Raw genomic sequence first — 23419 nt, 5'->3', positions numbered from 1 at the left:
CCCAATTACTTTGGTATTGCCAAAGTCTTTAGAGAGTTTTAAATTAAATTGGAAAGAGAAACTATCAGAGGTTAAGTGGGAAGAATTAACTTCATTACTATCCTTCACCAGAATACCATTGGTAATGAATTCTCCTAATTCCATTAACAATTGTGGAGGCCCCATTGAAGATACATGCACTTGCTATTAGCGCCCCACTCATACTTGATGTTTTATCTCTGGTGTGCCTTCATGGGAATAAATTTCTGACACAAAAAGACAAGAATTTTCATGCATTTCCTGGGTTTGGAGATCCTAAGATTCAAAAGTCTAGGCCTACAAAAGGGATGGTTGGATTATGCTGCATCACCATAGAGACATCAACTGGCATAGATAGAGTACCATATGGGAAAAAGAGCGGGCCAAGAATTTGTAGGGTTGAGATTACGAATTATCATCATACACTGTAATCAACTCCTTCTTTTGTCTGACATGAAAATGATCAAGGACTCCATCATCAGGAAAATGAGGACAGCTATCCTGTAAAATGCTGAAAATACCACCAAGTATAGTAGTACTTCTTTGTACACGATGCTAATAAGCAGACGTATATGATGGAAAGAGATCATCAATTGCATCAACCAAATTTCGAACCCTATACGAATGGAAACTTCTTGTATCCTAGAGGCCAAAAAACTATGTAACTCCACCTAGGAGGTTTTAGGACAATTATTATAAATGTGACCTATCACTCCACATTAATAGCAAGCATTTTCATAACTGCTCCAACCAAATGCAGTGACCATTCTCCAGACAATTGATGAAGCCACTAAGAAGGAGTTGGTTCACTAGCAACCACATAGCGGCTGAATGTAGTGAAAGTTGCAAGGAAAACTATCATTATCCTCTACCTTGGCGAATTGACCTACCATAGAAGCTAAGTACTCACCACAATCTGAATTAACATATTCTTTAGGTTATCCAAGCAATTGGACCCATAGCAGAATATGCATGACTGTTATACTAGAGAGGACTATATCTAGAACCATCTGTGGTAGACTAAGGAGCCCCATGCATAGAATAAGGGCCATTAAGGAGGATTAGAAGCAATGTCTCTCTATAGGATAAAAAGAAATTACCATCTCTTGACAGGTTCTCAACTTGCCTATTCTAGATCAGTTCAACATATTATCTCATAATCTAGGTTCAAATGTCAGTAGTCAATTAAGAAACCTCATAGGAAAAGACTAAAATTTTGACGATGAAACTGTAAGCTTGGAAAATGATGTTCCACTAAAGGGGCCCTTGCAGTAAAAATGTATGTGGTTTGAAGTAAGAAACAAGGATGTACCATAGAAAAGCAACTATGTGAGGACCCCGCATGAGAAAGTACAAAGTATCAAATAACCAAGAGGCAACACTACAAGAAACAAGTTGTTGGTATCACTACATGAGGTTTATAGAGAGAAATAGTAAATTAGTAAAGGGGTTTAGTTTGGTACAGTTAGCACCCAAAGGAGAATATGTGAGAGCTCGAGAAATTATATATGTATATTTTTATTTTATCTTCACATATTATTAAAACCATTGCATATATCATATAATCGAATAATTTATATGTTTTTTAATGTAAATTTTAAACTTTATTCATAGAAAAGCCAAATACAAGACATAGGATCACAATGTTCTAAGCACAAGTCAAATTTTATCCTCTCACGGCCCTCCTCCCTCTCCTAATAGCTAGTACTCCCAATTGATCAAGTCGAGTTGCCCCCCTAGCAGCTCAGGAGTTGCTTGTAGATTGTAATAAATTCGAAGCGGGACCTGGGAATGTGTGACCCCTACATTTGCCAATACGTCCGCTACTGTGTTCGTCTCTCGAACACAATGCGAAAACCTATCCACTTCTGTGACCGTTTGCCATATTTGCTCTACCTCCACTCGGACATTTCAAGGGCAATGAAAGCGCTGTTGAAGAATGCACACTAAGATCGCCGAATCCGATTGAACAAAAGGTGTGGCCCCTCCCCTTCCATCGCATAGCCGGAGTCCTATTAATAGAGCTAGAACCTCTGCCCGTAAGCTGGTTTGTTCGCCAAAGAAAACTGAGAACGCAAACATTAGTTGACCATTGGAATCCCTAACCACTCCACCTCTACCACTCATACCCGGATTTCTTTTGGAACACCCATCCGTGTTGAGCGTCAATTGGCCAGCTGCACTTGGCTTCCACCCCACAATGTTGAACCCATACCTAGGGAGAGGAATTTTGGCAATTGCATCATACATTTCGGGAAACACTCGTGCATCCATCAACCGTTGAAATTGAATCTCGAATGCTGCCTTTATATCCCTGAAAATCGCATTGCAGACCTCTTGACCCTGCGACCTAACTCCGTCAAAAACTGTTTTATTTCTCACTTTCCAAATATTCCAACATATCCAACTGGGAAATCCGGCAAGCACAAACCACTGTTCTTCTGATGTAGTTGCAAGTAGCCACCAACTCAGGAGGCACGCTCTTAGATTTTGAGGTTGAGGAGTGATGCCACAAATTCCATTAAAGAAGCTCCAGACCTCCAACGCTAGTCGTCCAGTGAAAAAGACATGTTCAATTGTCTCCGCCCTAGCTGCTGCAGAGCAGAAACACTTGGACAGCAACTGGAACCCCATTGTGCATAACATCTCATCCAACAGCAACCTTCTTCTCAATAGACGCAGCATGAAAAAGAAACTTTAAACGGGAGAGTTGATCTCCAAATTTGAGAGTAAATAATGGACTTATTGTTAGCCTGTCTGACCTCTTGATATGCTGAGGACAGGGTGAACCGCCCCGACGTTGTTGGCATCCGGACTACCTCTGCGTCCTGTTTCCCTCTGGGGGTCGGCAGCCTCAAGACGGAGGAGGCGATGTCTGATGGCAACACCTGTCCCAACCGCTGAATATCCCACTTTCCATGCACTATAAAGTCCCCAAAGGACAAGCTAGGCATCATAGGAACTTTCAAATAAAACGCCTCATTCCCCAACCAATTATCATACCAGAAGTGGCATGGCCTCTTGTAGATCAACCATAGCATGGATAATTCCGCTTGTCTACTAACATTGACCATCTGCCTCCAGGCTACTGAAACAGACGCCGTAATTTTCGCCTGACATGGATGGAGTCCATTACAATATGTTTAATTGACTTTGTATAATTTGAATGTAGCCAAGATACTCTTGATTAATGTAAGAAAATTCTTATAGACGTATACCAATTAGAACAAGATAATGTTTTGAGACAACATATGTAATTAGTAAAAGTACAGCTCCTTGTCAAGTAAATAAACTAACGCCAAATGACCCTTTTAACCCTACGACTTAAATTAAACTACCATGCAACCTATAGAGATTTGGTTCCTTAAGTAATGACCAAGAGAAGCAAATGCTTGGTCATTCTAGACTTCCATTGCTTCCACCGAGAGCAAAAGGAACAAGAGAGAAATAGAATTCTAGGCCATCTACCATCTGCCTTCCAAAAAGCTGAGGGAAAGAGAAGGATTGGGAGAGGAATCTGGCTGGTTTCATCCCTTACCAGCTTCGACTGAGGTAGAGAGAGTGATGCAAGGAAGGAGAAAGAGAGAGCTGGTGCGAAATTTTGAGGAAACGAAGCAAGGAACTTGAGTAGTTTGTAATTGTTGAATCTGAGGAGAAAAGAGGTAAAATACTGTAATGATCTTTTAATTATTTGGTACAACTAAATTCTTAAGTTGCATGTTGAGTTTTAGTTGAGAAAATTCTGTTTAATAACTGTTTAGCTATTCGGAAGAAAAATAGAAGAATCGAGAGAGAAAGCTAAAGTTGCAGCTTGTTGTCAGTGTTTTCTTGCGAAATAATGTTAGGAAATGCAAGCAATCTGTTTATATCTCAAGTGTTATAAGATGTCTGGCTGAAAACTTGCAAAAGGTTGGAAATTTCAATTGAAAATGTTGATAGGAAGTTGCTGGAACTTCCCAGCTTTATCCGAGCGGGGAAAAAGAAAAAAGTTTCAGCTGTCTTTATGAAATTTGGTGCTGAAATCCTATATTAAGCTGTATTATATTCTATAATACATTGTTTTGGACATGCATGCAAGATTTAAGCTGAAAATGAGTTTATTGATGAAGTTTCGTGACTTAAAGGTTGAGTGCTGCTAGAGTTCATCCAACCTGGCCGAGAGAGAGAGTAGAGTTTGGTTCAGCTTTTCTTTTCAAATTTTTGGCTAAAAATTTTATATTTCTGCATAAAAACTCTGTGGTTTGATAATTACCCTCTGCATGTTAGGTTAGGAGTAAGGAAAGTGAAGAAAAAATGAGGGAGACAGTCTTGTACTTAACTGCCGAACTGCTGGAAGTCACATTAGCTAAGGACAGAATTAATTGTTGATTTTGGTGGAATATTTGCTGAAATTTCATGTTATTTGCTCCAGTTTAGGTAGGATAGAGTGTATACTAAGTGTTTAGTGTATTAAGCAAGTAAAAGATGGAACTTTATTGAAATTTATGAGGTAATGTTGCTGGAATTTAGCTTGCTGGCCGAGAGAGTGAGGAATTGAAGCTTCATGTTATTTTTGGAATTTCTAGGATAGTTGATTGTAATCTTATACAAAACATTTTATAACATCTTAATCTTGCCTCTTGTGTACATTTTCTTGATTCTAAAACTTGGAAGGCTGATGAAATTGAGTAAATTTAAACTATAAGAGAATTAGGATTTGATTTAGCCGAGAAGGAGGAAATAAAGTTTACCAATTTTAATCCTTAAGTATGGATTGAAGATGATTTAGCTTAAACTCAAATGTTTCACAAGACCGCAAATTTGGTATTTATGTATATTTTCCTTGTTTTAAACTATCAAACTTGGTAAATCTAAAAGGGGGAATATGAGAAGGCTTGCTAGAATTTTATTTTGTCTTATAAGCCAAGGAACTTGGGTATAGTAATTTAAACCTTGAATTGGAAGTGATAAGTAGCTACATATGAATTGTATATTCACCATAGGATCCTAAACTTGTCTCAGGGGGCGGTAGGGAGCCAAGAAGAAATTCCGACATTCAAGCATAACTTATATTGATTAGGGTGAGTGTTCTTAAGTTGACTGTACATGCTTATTTGATGACTTTGCTTATATCGAAGTTTATTGATACAAGGCTAAAGCGTACTTAACCGTTGTTGCCTTATTCGATGTGAAAGAATGCCATGGTGAATGATGATTGAATTGTACATGAATGAATGTAGAGCATTGTGTACTTACCACTTCGGTCGAATTGGGCCCTAAGCCTTGGCTAGTTGATCTAGTCGAGTCGGTAAAGGACTTGGTCAATTAGGTCAGCTGCCATGAGCAAATGAGTGGTATACTCGAGTTTACCTAGAGGATTGGAGAATAATGAACTGTATATTGATTGTCGAGGATTGTTTATTGTTTTGGAGGACATAAGGGTAAATGATTGTCGGGGATTGTTTATCGTTTTGGGGGACATACGGGGAAATGGTGGAGCAAGAAGAATTGTATCCTTCTAATGTTTGATTATCCTATTGTTTTGTCCTTCTGATTGGTTATGATTTACGAAATATTTGGCAAGAATATTGCATTTATACTTATGAACCTCACTGAGTTTTAGCTCAACCGTTTAGCTTTGTTTTCCTTACAGGAGTTGGAGGTTGCAGAATGACTGAGTTGAGTTAGAAAGTTTGTTTTGGAAGACCTGTTAGTGTGTTTATAATGTAGTCGAGGTTTCTTTTGTACCTCAAAATGGTCGAAACCTTCATTGTGAGTTTGGTGTAGTATTAAGGATGGAGGTGTAAATGCTTAGTATAAATGTTATCTCTGAAGTTAATGTTAATGCTATCTCTGAAGTTAATGTTAATGGTATTTTCAAAGTTAATGTTAGTTAATGAGCCCTGGCAAGAGCCAGGCAAGCGGTCCACTATCTACTAGGGTATGCCCTAGGAGAAGGTGGGGTATGCCCTAGGAGAAGGTGTGGTCGTCACAAAATAGCTCTCAAGAAGAGAGTTCGTTTAGGTTTACTAATATGACTAAGAAAACTCATATTTAATGACTTTGAAGCACATGGGATAAGTGTAATTATACTAGCTATAGTAAGAAATGTTTGAATGATCCTCCCTAGAGTTGGTGAAAATGAAGGTAGCTAATGAAGCAGTGGATGGGTGTGTGCAATATCAGTGGCTTAATTGTGTTATGGAGAATGATCTATTGAATGTTATACAAATTAATTGACAATGAAATGATTTGTCATCTTAGGACCATTATGAGCTTTGGGTAAGGGTAAAACAAATTGTAATAGAGCATCGAATGCATGAACTTGCTCAATTTGTGAAGCTTATAAGTAACTCAAAGTATAGACTCCTGAAGTTAATGATAAATAGCTTTCCTATTAAGAAAGAAAAAGTGAGCTTTAGAACTATTTCCTTTAGACACATTTCATGCCTATTTATTATATTTCGATATCTATGCTATTTAACAGGGTTAAATACCAAAAACCCCCCTGTGGTTTGACTAATGTTCACTTTACCTCCTTATAGTTTGGAAACCTACAATTTAACTCTCTGTCGTTTCAACTAAAGTGAAAGTCTAACAGAAAACATCTACAATAATGGTATTTCTATTAGACTTTCACTTTAAGTGAAACGACACAGGGTTAAATTGTAGATTTCCAAACCATAGGGAGGTAAAGTGTATATTTGGCAAACCACAGAGAGGTTTTTGGTATTTTACCCATTCTCAAATGCACGAAACATTCTTCCAAGGGTTTGACTTGTAGAGGGGCAATTTTGATATTTTTCTTTCAGACGTTAGTTTTAATGTGTAGACACCAAATTTTGAAATAATTTGTATGCTTCGTTTTAGTGATAATTCTTATCTGTTGATTTTTGTTAAATTGCATGATTTGTTTTAGATGGTTTGCATTTTAGTTCATTATTGTTTGTTTAGCCCTTTAGGTGTTATTTTATTTTAGTTTTATTCACTTTTTAGTTTTTAGTTTTTTTTTTAGTTTTATTTTTTAAGTTTTATTGTAGAATTTCTAGAAAAAGAGAAAAAAGAAGGAAAAATATTCAAGAAATATGCTGAGTTGTTTTAATACAATGTTTTCTTAAAGAAAAAGAAAAAAAAAGAAAAAATGAAAAATGAAAAAAAAGAAGAAAGGAAAAAGAAAAGAAAAAACATGGTTTAGGGCATGAAAAAAAAAGACGCGGAACTAACAGCATGCAAGAAGCAAGAAAATGCAGTTTTTTCTTTCACGGTTTGTTATTCTTGGTTTTGATGATCACAAAAGTTCGTTGAAATGTTTATACAGACCAAGAAAGTGAACACTTTGATCAGGCCTGATGGAACAAGGAAAGCATATGTTTGACTGACTCCAGTCTACGATGCTTTGGATGTGGCAAACAAGATTGGAATAATATAAACAAATTTAGTTATTGTTTTGTTCCGATCAAAGATACAGTCTTTTAAGTGTGACAATTTTGTTATAATGATCACAAAATACTTTGAATTGTTTATCTAACCTTCTTCAAATATAAGTGTTGTTGCTTACCAAAGAATCAGGTACGAATATGACGTGAGATGCAAATCAACCAAAAGAAGAAACAAAAACAGGACACTCATGTCGGACGTCCGGAAGGATTCTGTCGGACGTCCGAAAGGATAAAGAACATCAAGAAAGAAGCTCTGTCGGACGCTCGTAAGGAAGCATCGGACGTCCGAAAGGATCGGACGCTTGCCATCGGACGCACATCAACCGCATCGGACGTCCGAAAAATTCCAAGATGACTTGCCAACTCTCTGCCAACGATCGGACGCTGTGCTGTCGGACGAAACAAATGCATCGGACGTCCGAACTTCAACTTGGCTGTCATCGGACGATTGGTTCGGACGATAATTTGATCGTCGGACGTCCGACAGCCCCAACGGCTAGTTGACTCTTCAGCTGCCTTCTATCCGTTGGAAGCATTGATGAAGCCCATTTCTGGTTCCCTTTAAAATCAAACTGGTCTGAACCAAGCAGGGACTTTTGCACACTTTGTTTGCAAGATCTCAAGAGATATTTTAGCGAGAAAATAGTCTTCAAAGCGAGATTTGTTTGAAAGTGGTGTGAACTTCTTGTGAGCATTTCTTTTGTGGTTGAAAGGGTCTTTAGTGTAGCTTTGTTGAGGGTTTTCTGAGTGATTGTAAAACTTTTTAGCTTGACTAAGTGAGGCTTAGGGCAAGGAGGAAGTGCTCCCTCCATTGTACATCTAGTTGATCTTCTTTCATCAAAGAGAAGTTGCTCAACCTAGTGATTGGTCTTCAAGTTTGAGGATAGCTTGGTAGACACTTGATTCGATTCCCTATCTTACTTTTCTGTTTAATAAAATTCTCATTGCTTATCTATACTTGTTTTTTTTCTGATCAATATTGCTCTTGTCTTCTAATCTACTTGGTTGATCATTACTAGAAAAGAAGGTAAATTTTTATTAAAGAAAAAGTGCATAAATTTGGTTAAGATTTTAATCAACCCAATTCACCCCCCCTCTTGGTTGTCTTTGGGACTTACAATTGGTATCAAAGCTTGGTCTCCTTGAGATTAAGCTCTAACGCCTTGGAGTAAAGATGACAACCAGTCATGCTATGTTTGTTGAGGGGCAATCTGTTACTAGGCCTCCCATGTTTAGTGGCTCCAACTATGTTAGCTGGAAAGAAAGGATGATTATCTTTTTGCAATCTATTGATATTGAGCTATGGTTTATTGTAAGTGAAGGACCGCATGAAGCTAACTTTCTTGATGTAGAAACAGGTTCACTTCGACCAAAAATGAGAGCTGAAATGAATGCTCAAGATAGGACTAATCTCACATTGAATGCCAAGGCCATGAATGTTCTTTATAGTGCCCTAGATTCAAATGAATCAATTAGAGTAAAAGGCTGCAAATCGGCCAAAGAAATGTGGGATAAACTAAGAGAAATCCATGAGGGTGGTGACAACGTGAAAGAACAGAAAAAGGCTATCTTGGTCACAAAATATGAATCATTTAAAATTGAACCTCTTGAGGATATTGACAAAATGTATTGCAGGTTCACTGACTTGATCAAAGATCTCGAGGTGTTGGGCAAAGAGTACACCTTGGGAGAGAAGAACAAGAAAATTCTCAATGCGTTGGGCAAAGAATGGGAAAATAAAGTGACTGCAATAGAGGAGGCTAAGGATTTAAGTTTTGTGCCTATTGAATCTATCATTAACTCACTAACCTCTTATGAGTTGAAACTGAAATCTAAAGTGCAGGAGGAAGAGGATGCTAGAGCAAAGAGAAACATTGCTCTAAAGACTACTCAAGGTGAAGATGATACAGCTCACTTGGATGATGAAGACTCGGATGGTGATGATAATGATCTTGCTCTCATCACCAGAGGCTTCAAGAGAATCTTGAATAAAAGAAAGTTTAGAAGGGGAGAACCTAGCAATCAATTCCAGAATCAGCCATCTATCGCAAAGTACAAAGGAAAACAAGATTTCAACAAGAAACTGTTGGACAAATGCTTCGAATGTGGACAGATTGGACACTATGCAAATGAATGCCCCATGAAGAAGATGAAAGATGGAAAAGCTGATCGAAAGCCAAGATTCAACAACTTTCAGATTACTTGGAATGAATGCAACTCCGAAGGGGAAGTTGAAGAAGAAGAAGAATCAGCTCAAATGGCCTTCATGGCTATTGGAAATAATGAGGTAACTTCCACACACTCTTAATCTGAAAGTGATGATGATGAAGATGATGATCTTGAATCCTTTGTTGAAAAAATGCATAATGCCTTGAAGGAATCTTATGATAAAAACAAGCTGTTAAAACAGAAAATTGCCTTTCTTATTCAAGAAAACACAAGTCTTTTTCAACAAAACAAACAACTAAAGACTGACAATGAATGTCTTGTAAGAGCCGGATGTGATGTTCAAAATGAGCTTGTTAGAAAGACAAATATTTGTGAAATGCTGAAGGAAAGAGATGGTGATTTGAAGAAAAGAATGGACAAATTGGATGAAACCTTGAAAGCAAGAAAGCAGGATTTTTTCAAAAAGAACATGTCATCTACTCATCTTACTGCTTGTCAAAGAACATTTGCACACAACAAAATTGCACATGGCTTCACAACATATAGAAGAGGTGGATTGAGATATGTTAAACCAGTACATGTTAAGAACTCTTCCATTATGTGTAGTTTTTGTTGTCAAAAAGGGCATTTGAGTGGAGATTGCTATGTGAAAAGAAATCTGAACAAAGGGATGAAATGCATGTGGTTAGTTAGATACAATGCTAACTATTATGGACCCAAAAATTAAAAAGGGTACCAAACACTTTATCTTTTCAGGAAAAAGGATCAAACAAGTCCAAATGGTTTATTGATAGCGGCTGCTCAAGGCACATGACCGGTGATCCCTCTTTGTTCATAAAGCTGAAATCAAAATCAAGTGGAAAGGTGACATTTGGTGATGATGTGAAAGCTAAGACAATTGGAATAGGTGATGTTAGTAAGGATGGTGAAACTTTTGTTCATAATGTACTCTTAGTTGATAACTTAGGTTATAACTTACTTAGTGTTAGTCAATTGTGTGATAAAGACTTGTATGTGTTGTTTAAAAAGCATGAATGCATTGTACTTGATCCCAAATATAATGTTGTGTTCAAAGGGAAGAGGTTTAACGACATATATATTGTGATTCTTGATAAAGTTGATTCTTCTAACTTAAAATGTCTTAAAGCTTCAAATGAAGATCCTTGGTTGTGGCATAGAAGACTTTGTCATTTTAACATGGATTTACTAAAGGAAATTTCGAAAAAGGAGTTGGTTAGAGGCTTGTCAAAAATCAGTTTTGATAAGGACAAAATATGTGATGCATGTCAATTTGGGAAGCAAACAAAAATTTCCTTTAAACCAAAGATGTGTGTATCTACTTCTAAACCTTTGGAACTCTTGCACCTTGATTTATTTGGTCCCACTCAAATTACTAGCTTGGGAGGTAAAAGATATTGTTTTGTAATTGTTGATGATTATTCTAGATACACTTGGGTGATATTTCTTGCTCATAAAGATGATGTCTTCAAGAATTTTACTTCATTGTTTGCTAAAGTGCAAAATCTGCTTGGGTTAAAAATTGTTAGGATTAGAAGTGATAATTGGACGGAATTCAAGTATTGTGGTTTTCCAGAATTTTGTGATCATAATGGTATAACACATGAGTTTTCTATTGCAAGGACTCCACAGCAAAATGGTGTTGTAGAAAGGAAAAACAGGACTCTCCAAGAGGCTGCTAGAACTATGTTGAATGAATGTAGGTTGCCTAAATATCTTTGGGCTGAAGCGGTAAACACTGCATGTTATGTGATGAATAGAATACTCTTGAGACCTATTTTAAAGAAAACTCCTTATGAGCTGATTTTTGATAAGAAACCTACGGTTGGTTATTTCAAAGTATTTGGTTGTAAATGCTTTATTTTGAATCTAAAGGAACATCTTGGTAAGTTTGATAAAAAATTTGATGAAGGAATATTTTTGGGGTATTGTGAGAATAAAAGAGGATATAGAGTTTTTAATAGAAGAACTCTTGTGATTGAAGAAGCTATACATATAACATTTGATGAAACCAATGATGATAATTCCAAAAGTTCGTGTGAGGATGATGATGTAGGTGTTCGAGAAGGAATGGAAAAGCTATCAATTGGAAATGAAGGAAGCTCTAAACCAGCAGCAACTGAAATGGAAAATGAAGTTCATAATGATCAAGAAGAGGAAGATGAAGACAAAAATGATGATCCACTCAAAGATCTTCCCAAGGCTTGGAAATTCAGCCAAAATCATCCAAAAGAGCTTATAATTGGTGATCCATCCGAGAAGGTAAACACTTGTTCCTCATCTAGAAAATTGATTGACAATTTTGCTTTAATTTCTCTTTTTGAACCCAAAAATATCAATGATGCTTTAAAGGATGAAAACTGGATTTTGGCAATGCAAGAGGAACTTAATCAATTTGAGAGAAATGAAGTTTGGACACTTGTTGATAGACCTCAAAATCAACCTATCATTGGCACAAAGTGGATTTTTAGAAATAAGTTGGATGATAAAGGTGTTGTTGTAAGAAATAAAGCCAGATTAGTTGCTAAAGGATATGCACAAGAAGAAGGAATTGATTTTGATGAAACATTTGCTCCCGTAGCAAGATTAGAATCTATTAGAATGCTTCTTGCTTTTGCATGCTTTAAAGGCTTCAAATTGTTTCAAATGGATGTTAAAAGTGCTTTTTTAAATGGTTTTATTGATCAAGAACTACATGTGGATCAACCCCCCGGTTTTGAAAATACAAAATTTCCAAGTCATGTGTTTAAACTATCTAAAGCTTTATATGGTCTAAAACAGGCTCCAAGAGCTTGGTATGAAAGACTAAGTGGTTTTTTGATTGAAAATGGTTTCAAAAGGGGTGTTGTGGACACCACACTTTTTACTAAGCAAGTGTTGAATGACCTTCTTATTGTGCAAATATATGTTGATGATATTATTTTTGGTGCTACTAATGAGTATCTATGTAAGGAGTTTTCCACCACTATGCAAAGTGAATTTGAAATGAGTATGATGGGAGAATTAAATTTCTTCCTTGGACTTCAAATACATCAAGCTCTTGAGGAAATTTTTATAAATCAAGCAAAATATACCAAGGAATTGCTGAAAAGGTTTGGCATGGAGGACTCAAAGCAAGTTGGAACTCCAATGTGCACTTCTACAAAGCTTGACAAAGATGAAGAAGGTAATCATGTGGATGAAAAGCATTATAGAGGTATGATCGGAAGCCTACTCTATTTAACCGCAAGTAGACCTGATATTATGTTTGCTGTTTGCTTGTGTGCTAGATTTCAATCTTGTCCAAAAGAATCACATTTGAATGCTGTAAAAAGGATTTTTAGGTATTTGAAAGGTACATTAGACTATGGTCTTTGGTATGCTAGATCTAATGAGTTTGCACTATATGGTTATTCGGATGCTGATTTTGGAGGTTGTCGTGTGGATAGAAAGAGTACTAGTGGAACTTGTCATTTTCTTGGAAATTGTTTAGTCTCTTGGTTTAGCAAGAAACAATGTGCAATCTCTTTGTCTACAACCGAAGCGGAATATATTGCCGCTAGTGCATGTTGTGCTCAACTTTTATGGATGAAGCACACTTTGAATGATTTTGGATTATTGTATGACTGCATGCCTGTATTCTGTGATAATACTAGTGCTATAAATTTGACCAAAAATCCTATTCATCATTCTAGGACAAAGCACATAGATATAAAGCATCACTTTATTCGTGATTTTGTTCAAAAAGGTGAAATATGTGTAAATTATGTTTGTTCTAAAGATCAATTTGCTGATATTTTTACAAAAGCTTTGCCATTAGATCAGTTCATTCATCTAAGATCAAAATTAGGAATAATCGAAAAATCATCTTAATTTTTTTGGGTCTTCGGACGTCCGAAAGAAGATGAACGGACGTCCGATGATGTTCTTCAGCCATTTTCCAGATTGCGCCTGTTTGGACGCAGCTGTCGGACGCACAACTTCGTTCGGCCGTCCGACAGTGCAACGGATCAATTTTTTAAATAACTTTCTTTCTCATTTGCTTCAGACTCTTCCTATTCTATTTCCTCTCGGACGAAAACTCTCTCTTCTCTCACTCTCAAATTCGTACCATTTTGAAGCTCTCATTCTCAAATTGACTCAAACAAAACTTTTTCTGACTGATTGCGATTCATTTCTCCTGATCATTTCACCGAATCGCATAACATTTCACAAATTCCCAAATTTCCCTCAAAACCCTACTCTTTCATAACTGCTCTGACAACTCTTGATCAAGGCCTTTTTGTCCCAAAATTTCTGTGCGATTCACTTCCCTACTGCTGTGTGCATCATTTGCATCTTTCATTCCACACATTTCGCACAATGGTGAATCTAAGGGGAGGAAAGGTTACTGCCGGATGCAAGCATCCACTCAGGGATGAGGATGAGGATCTTCCTACTGTCAAACGGACATCCAAACGCTTCAAAAGGGGAGCTATCAGGAGTCAAATGTCACGGCCTACACCACAACCCTCCTCTCAGCCTGAATCTGGACAGGAAACATCTTCTCAACCGCCTCCAAAATCAGCCCCTCCCCCTACATTCTTTGATGATACAGCAAGAGACAAACACTCCTTGATATCCCAGAAGGGTGTCATCCCTCAACGCACTGTAAACCCTTCTGAATTTCGTCTCATAGGTTTAGAACCCATTCTGAAGTTGTTTGCTTTTCAGAAATGGTTGCATATCATTTCTATGCCAAATGTTTACTATCCTGAAATGCTGCATCAATTTTTTGCTAATCTTAGGAAAGGCTCTGACCAAACTGAAATCTTTTCCAGGGTTAATGGGGTAGACTTAATCTTTGACTCTAAAATTGTGAATTCCATTTTAAATACTACCATTGAACGTGGGTGCAAGGATAAAATTGCAAAATTCTTTTCCTATGAAGAGCACCCTAATGCTGATAATCATTTTGATGGGGCTAAAATGTTGACCTATTTTAAAAGAAGTTTTTCCTCCCCTGCTGATGCTAAACTGAATGATCTTGCCCCTGTGAATTTAATTGTTTTTTCTATCATTTCAAACCTGCTTGTGCCTACTGATGGCCATAGAACTGATGCAAACAAAATGGAGTTGTACCTCTTTTATTGTTTTCGAGAAAAAATTCGGATTGATTTTGGTTTTGTCATGTACAAGTTTTTACTTCGCTATACCACTGACTCTCGCAGAAAACTATCCTATGGAAAGTTTCTTCAAAAGATTTTTGAGTTTTTCAAAGTTTCAATTTTAGGTGTTTGTCCCAAAGAAACATCTTCTTATGCCTTTACCAAAGGATATTTTGAAAGGAAAAATCTTGTTTTTAAAGATAATATGTGGTCTTATAAGGAGGCATCGTCCAGTGAACATAGGTCTAAGGCTGCACATGATCCTTCATCTATTCCAGTCACTCCCATTCATCCTAGGAAATCTGCCACTAAGGCATCTTCCTCCTCCAATGATGGAGTGATTGAGCTTCTTCATGAACTCAAACAGCATGTTCTTCTTCTAGAACATGGCCTAATGCTCACCATGTCCTCTGAGCAACAAACTGCCTTTCTAGACAAAAAGAACCTTCTTTTTCCCCCACCTGTGGTTGAGGAAGTCTCACATGACAAAGAACCTCGAACCACTGATCCAGGTTCATCAGTTCCAGATCCGAATTCATCAACTTCTGTGACTCCTCATGGCCCTTCCACATCAGACAAAGGCAAGGCACCAATTGAAGAAGCTGCTGAAGATGATGAAGAAACTGATGAGGAAGACCTCTCTCAATATCAGCTCTCTCGAAGAACACCTGGATCCACATAGTTTACTACTTAGGACATTTGCATTCTGTTTGTCTATTTTATGTGTTTGTAATGTTCAACATTTGTAATATTTTTCTTGTTGGTACTGTATGTTTATGTTAAGTATTTTGAATGATGACTGTGTTTATGGATGTTTAAGTATTTTGGTGCAATGAATTTGGTTTTCATTGATGAATGTGTTTGTGGATGTGTTGATGTGATTGGTTGCCCTTTTGTGATGACAAAAAGGGGGAGAGGACTGGATTGATTGATGATTGATGATTGGTGTTGATTGATGATTGAAGATTGGTGATATTTGATATATTGGATTGATTGTTTAAATTTGGATTGGCTGATATGCTTAATTGTCATATTTTTGGAAAATTGTTTAACTCGAATGGGCAGCCAAGTGAGGAGGAGTTTTTCAAAATTTTCAAAATTTTATGATTCACTAAATAAGGGGGAGTTCTTGAGAAAGGGGAGCTTATACTGCAATCATCAAATTTCATTTCAAACTTTTGTTTTGTCATCATCAAAAAGGGGGAGAATGTTATTCTTGGTTTTGATGATCACAAAAGTTCGTTGAAATGTTTATACAGACCAAGAAAGTGAACACTTTGATTAGGCCTGATGGAACAAGGAAAGCATATGTTTGACTGACTCCAGTCTACGATGCTTTGGATGTGGCAAACAAGATTGGAATAATATAAACAAATTTAGTTATTGTTTTGTTCCGATCAAAGATACAGTCTTTTAAGTGTGACAATTTTGTTATAATGATCACAAAATACTTTGAATTGTTTATCTAACCTTCTTCAAATATAAGTGTTGTTGCTTACCAAAGAATCAGGTACGAATATGACGTGAGATGCAAATCAACCAAAAGAAGAAGCAAAAATAGGACACTCATGTCGGACGTTCGGAAGGATTCTGTCGGACGTCCGAAAGGATAAAGAACATCAAGAAGGAAGCTCTGTCGGACGCTCGTAAGGAAGCATCGGACGTCCGAAAGGATCGGACGCTTGCCATCGGACGCACATCAACCGCATCGGACGTCCGAAAAATTCCAAGATGACTTGCCAACTCTCTGCCAACGATCTGACGCTGTGCTGTCGGACGAAACAAACGCATCGGACGTCCGAACTTCAACTTGGCTGTCATCGGACGATTGGTTCGGACGATGATTTGATCGTCGGACGTCCGACAGCCCCAACGGCTAGTTGACTCTTCAGCTGCCTTCTATCCGTTGGAAGCATTGATGAAGCCCATTTCTGGTTCCCTTTAAAATCAAACTGGTATGAACCAAGCAGGGACTTTTGCACACTTTGTTTGCAAGATCTCAAGAGATATTTTAGCGAAAAAATAGTCTTCAAAGCGAGATTTGTTTGAAAGTGGTGTGAACTTCTAGTGAGCATTTCTTTTGTGGTTGAAAGGGTCTTTAGTGTAGCTTTGTTGAGGGTTTTCTGAGTGATTGTAAAATTCTTAGCTTGACTAAGTAAGGCTTAGGGCAAGGAGGAAGTGCTCCCTCCATTGTACATCTAGTTGATCTTCTTTCATCAAAGAGAAGTTGCTCAACCTAGTGATTGGTCTTCAAGTTTGAGGATAGCTTGGTAGACACTTGATTCGATTCCCTATCTTACTTTTCTGTTTAATAAAATTCTCATTGCTTATCTATACTTGTTTTTTTTCTGATCAATATTGCTCTTGTCTTCTAATCTACTTGGTTGATCATTACTAGAAAAGAAGGTAAATTTTTATTAAAGAAAAAGTGCATAAATTTGGTTAAGATTTTAATCAACCCAATTCACCCCCCCTCTTGGTTGTCTTTGGGACTTACAGGGGTTTTTCCCGTCCTTTTCGCTGTGTTTTCTGGCTCCGTTAGATTAGGCAGGTACCGGCCATCTAGCTCCATCTAGGAGCTCCAATTCAATGCCATGATCGATGGCTAGGCGAAAAAATTTAGAACAAGAGTGAGAGAGTCTAGGCTTGGAGAGAGAGGGAGAGAGAGTCTGAACTTTGAGGGTGGCGGAGATTGAAAAGACCGAGAGAAAAGAACGAAAAAGCGGAGAAGAGCAAGAAATGGTTTCGACTGTGTAAAAGGCAAGGAAAGTTACGGGCTTTGGGCAAGTAGGAAGGAAGGGTCAGCCGTGAGGGTTTAAAGAGAAAAAAGCAGAGGAGGAGAGGACTTTCGGCAGCAGCAAGAGAGGTGACTGAAGCTGGAAAAAGAAAAAAGAACCAAGGGAGAGATACAGTGAGAGCTTCGGCTAGAGAAAGGAAACTGAGAAAACAAGAGGAGCAAGAAGGATCTTCGGCTGGAGGTTGCAGGAGGGAAACGTAGCAGAAATTTGCCGAGATGATGAACCAGGGTTGGAGATCCAGCTTCGAAGCTTTCATCCGGATGCGATCTTGGCAGCCGCTCTTTGGTCAGTAGAATTCCGAAAGACATCGAAGGTAATTCCTTTTTGCCTTTTACTTCTCACACAAAACCAGATCTTCATTGAATCTGCGTAAGATTTTTGCTGCGTTTTTTTTTATGAACATGTTTTGTGTAGACACCAAATTTTTGGTGTAATTTCATTTACTGTTTATTTTTAGTTTTTTATTATTTATCGTGTTAGTTTTATTCGATTGTTAGTTTTTAGTTTCTAGTTTTATTTTTAAGTTTTAGCATAGAATTTCTTGAAAAAAGAGAAAAAAAGAAAATTCATAAAAAGAAAAAAAAGGGAAAAAGAAAAATAGCAATTTTGTTTTATTTGGCTTTATTTATCTATTTTTAGTCATTTCTACTTTATTTATCTTTTATTTTATTTAGAAAAAAAAAGGAAAAATGAAAATGGAAAATGAAAAATGAAAATTGCACATTGTTGTTTCTAATGTTAATTAATTTGTTTTGTTATTTATTTTTACTATTTTCAATTTTGTTTAATTAAGTTATAAAAAAAAAAGGGTCTTGGGGCATGCAAGCTGCGTTTTGGTCGCAGCTTGCAAGGAAGTATTGGGGCAGCCCTTGGCTGCAAATATGGAAAGAGGACTAAGTTGTTTTAGGGTTGGGGGGCTCCCATATAAATAGAAAAAGAAGTAACAGCCGCAAGGGGAGAGAGTTTTGGAAAGAGAGGACGGCTGAGTTTTGGATCAATAGCAAAAAGAAAAGAGAAACCAGAGAAAAAGAGAGGCGGCCGTAAGGTTACTGAGTAAGAAATCAGGAAAAGAAAAAGAAGAGTGAAGGAGGGGGCTGAGAATAGGAGTTTCGAACAAGAAAAAGCACAGAGGGGGAGAGCTAGTGAGGTGAGCCGCAAAAGAAAAATGGAGGAGTTCCTCCTTGTGGACAAAAGGGCTTCGTATTTTTCTAATCCAAAGGGGATCCGACTTGCCCGTTAAATTCGAGCTCCAATTCCTTCAAAAGCCCTCTGACTACTACCTCAGTTTCAGCTTGCCACGCCGCCTGCTCAATTTCCTCTTCCCGGTTCCACCTTTGCCGTTGTCAGCTGCACCGTTCCCTTCCAACAGTTCTTTATCGATCCAGTGCCGCCATGGCCTCATCCCTACCATCAACCTCCACTGCTCTTTGTCCCAGTCCGACCACCATCTCTCCAACGGCCTGCCCAAGAATCGAAGCTGCCATCGCCACCACCACCAGAACCCACCGTCTTCGCCTGCGGATGTTTAGAGAGCAAGGCCTCGGACAGAAATGAAAAGATAAGGAAAGGGCCAAAGGAAAGAGCTTCAAGCAGACTGAGAGGCAAAAGGGAAAACAGAGGTCGGCAGACCAGACAAAAACAGAGGTTTTGTGGCTGAGAAGCAAAACAGAGCGAAAGAAAACGGCGGAGGGAGAGCCGGAACTGCCGCTGCCACCACCGAAATTGTCCACCGCCACCACTGCAATTTTACCATTACCTCCTGAAAAATCCTCGCCAAGGACGCACTGTAAGTCTTACTTTCAAGTGCAAATTCTGGAAATCCCCAACCCCAAACATGTTTCTGTGAGCTGGTTTTTACGGCTTTCTTGATTGATTGTCCGTTTGTTTTTGTTTTTGATTGTAAATGCGCTATGGGTCGATTGGACTGTACTTTTTGGTTGCTGATGAAATTTTGGGGGCGGGTTCTTGAGTCAATAGAGCAGAAATTTACCGAAGTTCTTCATGCTCGTTTAGTGTTCGATAAAATACCCGAAAAGAAATCTGGAACCAAAAGGGAAGATTTTGCGCTTTTTCTGTTCAAGAGGGACTCTGGCCAGAATACATGAGTTCGCTGGTCGGGAAGAGAGAGAGAAGCCATGAACTTTTCAAATTGATTTTGTTCAATTTTGCTGTTTTTGCATTCCATAATGATGTGATGCTGTTGCCGTGTAAATTTGTCGGATTTTCTGAAGTATCTGAGGCTGCAAAAACGTTTCCATCTCATTTGCCTGGAAGAAGAAAGCTCCTGCGAAATTTGGAGCATAATTTTCTGAATTTTTGCAATCGACCCCAGACCTTTGGTGAAATCACATTAAAGCCCACATAACTTCCAGATCTTATTCGATTAAGTCATGATTTAAACATAAATTGACCCCTGGACGTTGCTTTTCTTTAATTTCGACCCCAAAGTCTTCATGATTCTTCCAATTAAGTCCCTATTTTGTTGTGATTGAACCCCAAGTTCCCCCCTTATTCTGATATGGCCCAAAATCTGGGAAAATTGAACTAATTCTATCCTTTTAAGCTTAACCCCCTGTTTGCATATTGTGTGTGATTTCTGGTTAGATTAATGCTGCGATTTAATGTGTAATCAGTGCTTAGTAAATTTTAGTTGGATTTTATCATGCTGGGCTTTCATGAAATAAGATGAGATCTGTTTTAGAGTTGTTGGTTGGGCTTGACAAAAGGATTAATGACTTGTTTTTTTCTGGGTCTTTGACATGGTTTTGAGAGGTAAAGCCCATCTGTTCTAGTTGCACTTTGTCTGGGCTTAAAGATAGGCTGGCCTGCTTACCTCTTAGAGTTTTCGTTTGGGCCAGGAAGGGTTTGGCCCAAACGAACAAATAAAATGGCCCATTCTTTTTTTTTGTTCTGGATTTCCATTGGGCTGGGAAGCTTTTGGCCCAAACAAATAAACGAAATGGCCCAATGTTTTGGTGCATTAGGAAACCAGAAAACGTTTTTGCAAATTAGTCCCTGAATTTCTCCTTAACTGTGTTGTGACCCTGCACATTTTCAACTTCTTTCAATTGGGTCCCTAATATATTTGCAAATAAGGAAACCAGAAAACGTTTTTGCAAATTAGTCCCTGAATTTCTCCTTAACTGTGTTGTGACCCTGCACATTTTCAACTTCTTTCAATTGGGTCCCTAATATATTTGCAAATAAGTCCCTAAACTTTATTTTTCTTTAATTTTGACCCCAAAACTTTGCTAATGTTTGCAATCAAGTCTTTTATTCTTTGGACTTCTTGAATGTGGGTTGTTGACATGATTTAATTGATTCAAATTCATGTTTATTTTTATCCTTTGCGATTATTTGTCAAATAAATTGGTACCTTGACCTTTTCTTTTATTTTGGAGGATAAATAAATGACTTCACCCCACTAGAGCTCCATTTCAAGGGAGGTATAATTTCTTTTATCTTTTTTTGTCTCTCCCCTATGTGATCTAACGTGCTACGTGAAAATTGCATGTCTACTTGCTTCCCTTATTTTTCTTTAATTCCTTTCATTTACTTCATTTACTTTTGCTTTTTATTTAAGTTATTCTTTATAGGCTATGTGTACATCTCTTGGCTTGTAATAGTTAGGGATTTAATTATTTTATTCCTTTTTCCCCTTTTAGATTGTAGTAGGGTCTCCCTAATGTAATAGATAGGGCTTGGAGGAGCATTCAATGAAGACCTATCGAAGTCATGTACCTAGCTAGCAAATGTAATAGTTAGGGCTTTAATCGTCTTATGTGTCTTGCATGTTTAGTTGCTACGTGTTAATTTGCTTTGTTAGGTGTGAGGACTCGCAAATTTCTTGTATTTTTCTCAAAAATACCCTTTTATTTGAAAATTATTATTTATCAAAGCCCACTACCCAATTATTTCACAATAAGTGTAAGTAAACCTAGAAAATAGGGTTTTACACTTCGGTTTCAAGTTTGGAGCAAAATTAGGGTTTTCGCGATTTTTCGCCGGATGAATTTTCGGTACAGAGTAAGGATTAAATTTGAGGATTAAAAGTGACTTTTAAGTGAGAAATAATATGTGATTGGTAGCAATGATATAAGGTTAGTGAATGGGAAGTAAAAACCCTAGTACGTGAGTTTTTAAGAAAAACGGCGCGAACCGGCGGGTCCCGCGCACTACCGATTGAACGCACCACTTGACCACCACTTTCTTACCCTACAAGTTCATTGATACTTGAGCAAAATATCTTCTTATATTACAGCTAAGGCTGACCAAAACTAGTGGCTAGAAAAGAAGAAAAAGAAAGAGAAAAAAAAGAAAGGTGGTGGTGGCGACAAGTGTTGCCACCTAAGAGCATCTTGACCAAGACACTTTGGCATCTTACTTAACCAATTTTTTCACCTTTCCTCTCCATATTTCTGCTGCTGGCTGAACCAAAGAGTGTGAGAAAGTAAGAGCAAGAAAAAAAAACATTCCAATTCCAATTCCAAACCGATTAAAGTGGAGGTTGTGAGTTGGGAAGCTTGAGGAACCAAGAAATTTCAAAGGGAGTGAACTATCACTCATCCAAGTCTTCCTTTAGAGGTACAAATCTAGTCATGATCCTTGTTGCTTAAATTTTGGGTTTAAGATGATTTTTAGCTTAAGTTTTGGCTTAATTTCATGATTATGCAAGTGGTTGTGATGAATTTTGGGATGAATAAGCAAGCTAGGGTTTCATAGCTCTCTGCCTAAACTTGTTGTATGATTATAAATGTTGTAATTAAGGTTATATAAGGTTGTTTGGTGGTGATTAGAACCAGAAATTTGAGAAAATTCCACTAGAAACTGAAAATTTCAGAATTCTGGAAAATTGTTCTTCTATTCTGTCCGGTTTTGTAGCCCTATGTTAGAGGCCGAATTGGCCTTAGGTCAAAGATGGAAAGTTGTAGATAATGGTATTTTATAGGTGCCTACAAAATTTCAGCTCAATCGGAGCAATGTAGGACATGAAAAGTCCAAAATACCCTTACTGTTTTAAGTATTTCCCAAGCAGTCCGTGTGATCAGTTAAGTCCAGTTTATCACGTTTTTCGACTAGGATCCATTCTGATTTAGCTTTTTACCAAAACATGAAAGTTGTAGTATTCTGAATTAGCTTTCAAATGCCTCTAAGAACACCTGATTTGGACTTGTGTACTCTGAGATATGTCCATTACAGTGTTCTGCGTTTAAACAGCCGACGAATTGGTTTCTGGTTTAGTAATTTGAGAATTTGACTAAGTTACATTAGGAACTGGACTAAGTGACCTTCATGAATATTGTAGCTCTGTGTCTTAGCTTCGAAATGGCATAGGTTTCGTCTCAATCCGATAAGCATAGCTTTGGATATGTTATTTCCGCATTCGTACGTCAAATCTGTCTTGTGCTAAGTTGAATTTCTGCACTTGTGATTATTGTAATTCTTATTCTTATGATATTGTGAGCCTATGGAACGGCTCTTGACTTGAATTGCTTATGTGTGATGTTGGGTTGTGGTTGAGGAAAAATAATGAAGCCAAAATGGCTGGAAAATTAGGTAAACACAAAGGGCGTGCTGCCCAAATTTTCGCTCGAGGGCTAGGTTTCTATTTGAACTTGTATACTTTTGTTTGGCCAATACCATGACTGGTTTTCCATTTTAAAACATGATTGTTCATCCTGGGGTTCAAACAACCCTCTTCTTACTTGAAAGTCATCTTTACACGTTTTATTCCTAATTAGTCGGGTTTCTTTGTTTCCCTTAAATGTTTTGCTCGATAAACTATAATATGTTCTCTTGTTCAACCTTAGGTTTCATTGGTGACTAAGGGTAATATCCGGAAGGATATTTTGCACGTTATTTTGCATATCTA

General features: G+C 37.6%; 1 protein-coding gene across 1 annotated transcript; it reads right to left on the bottom strand.

The window, feature by feature from the left end:
• Positions 1-1929: 1929 nt before the first annotated feature.
• LOC140007231 (uncharacterized) lies at positions 1930-2652 on the bottom strand. Its single transcript, XM_072049929.1, has one exon. It carries the CDS (start codon positions 2650-2652, stop codon positions 1930-1932), a length of 723 nt encoding a protein of 240 aa, XP_071906030.1.
• Between the last annotated feature and the right edge of the window lie 20767 nt (positions 2653-23419).

This window comes from Coffea arabica, chromosome 5c (assembly GCF_036785885.1).
Source record: "Coffea arabica cultivar ET-39 chromosome 5c, Coffea Arabica ET-39 HiFi, whole genome shotgun sequence".
Classification (NCBI taxonomy): Eukaryota; Viridiplantae; Streptophyta; class Magnoliopsida; order Gentianales; family Rubiaceae; genus Coffea; species Coffea arabica.
This window is presented reverse-complemented; position numbering and strand designations above follow the sequence as displayed.

Bases quoted from the DNA above. Each gene is read 5' to 3' on its own strand.
- LOC140007231 (XM_072049929.1), bottom strand. From the start codon at position 2,652: ATGGGGTTCCAGTTGCTGTCCAAGTGTTTCTGCTCTGCAGCAGCTAGG.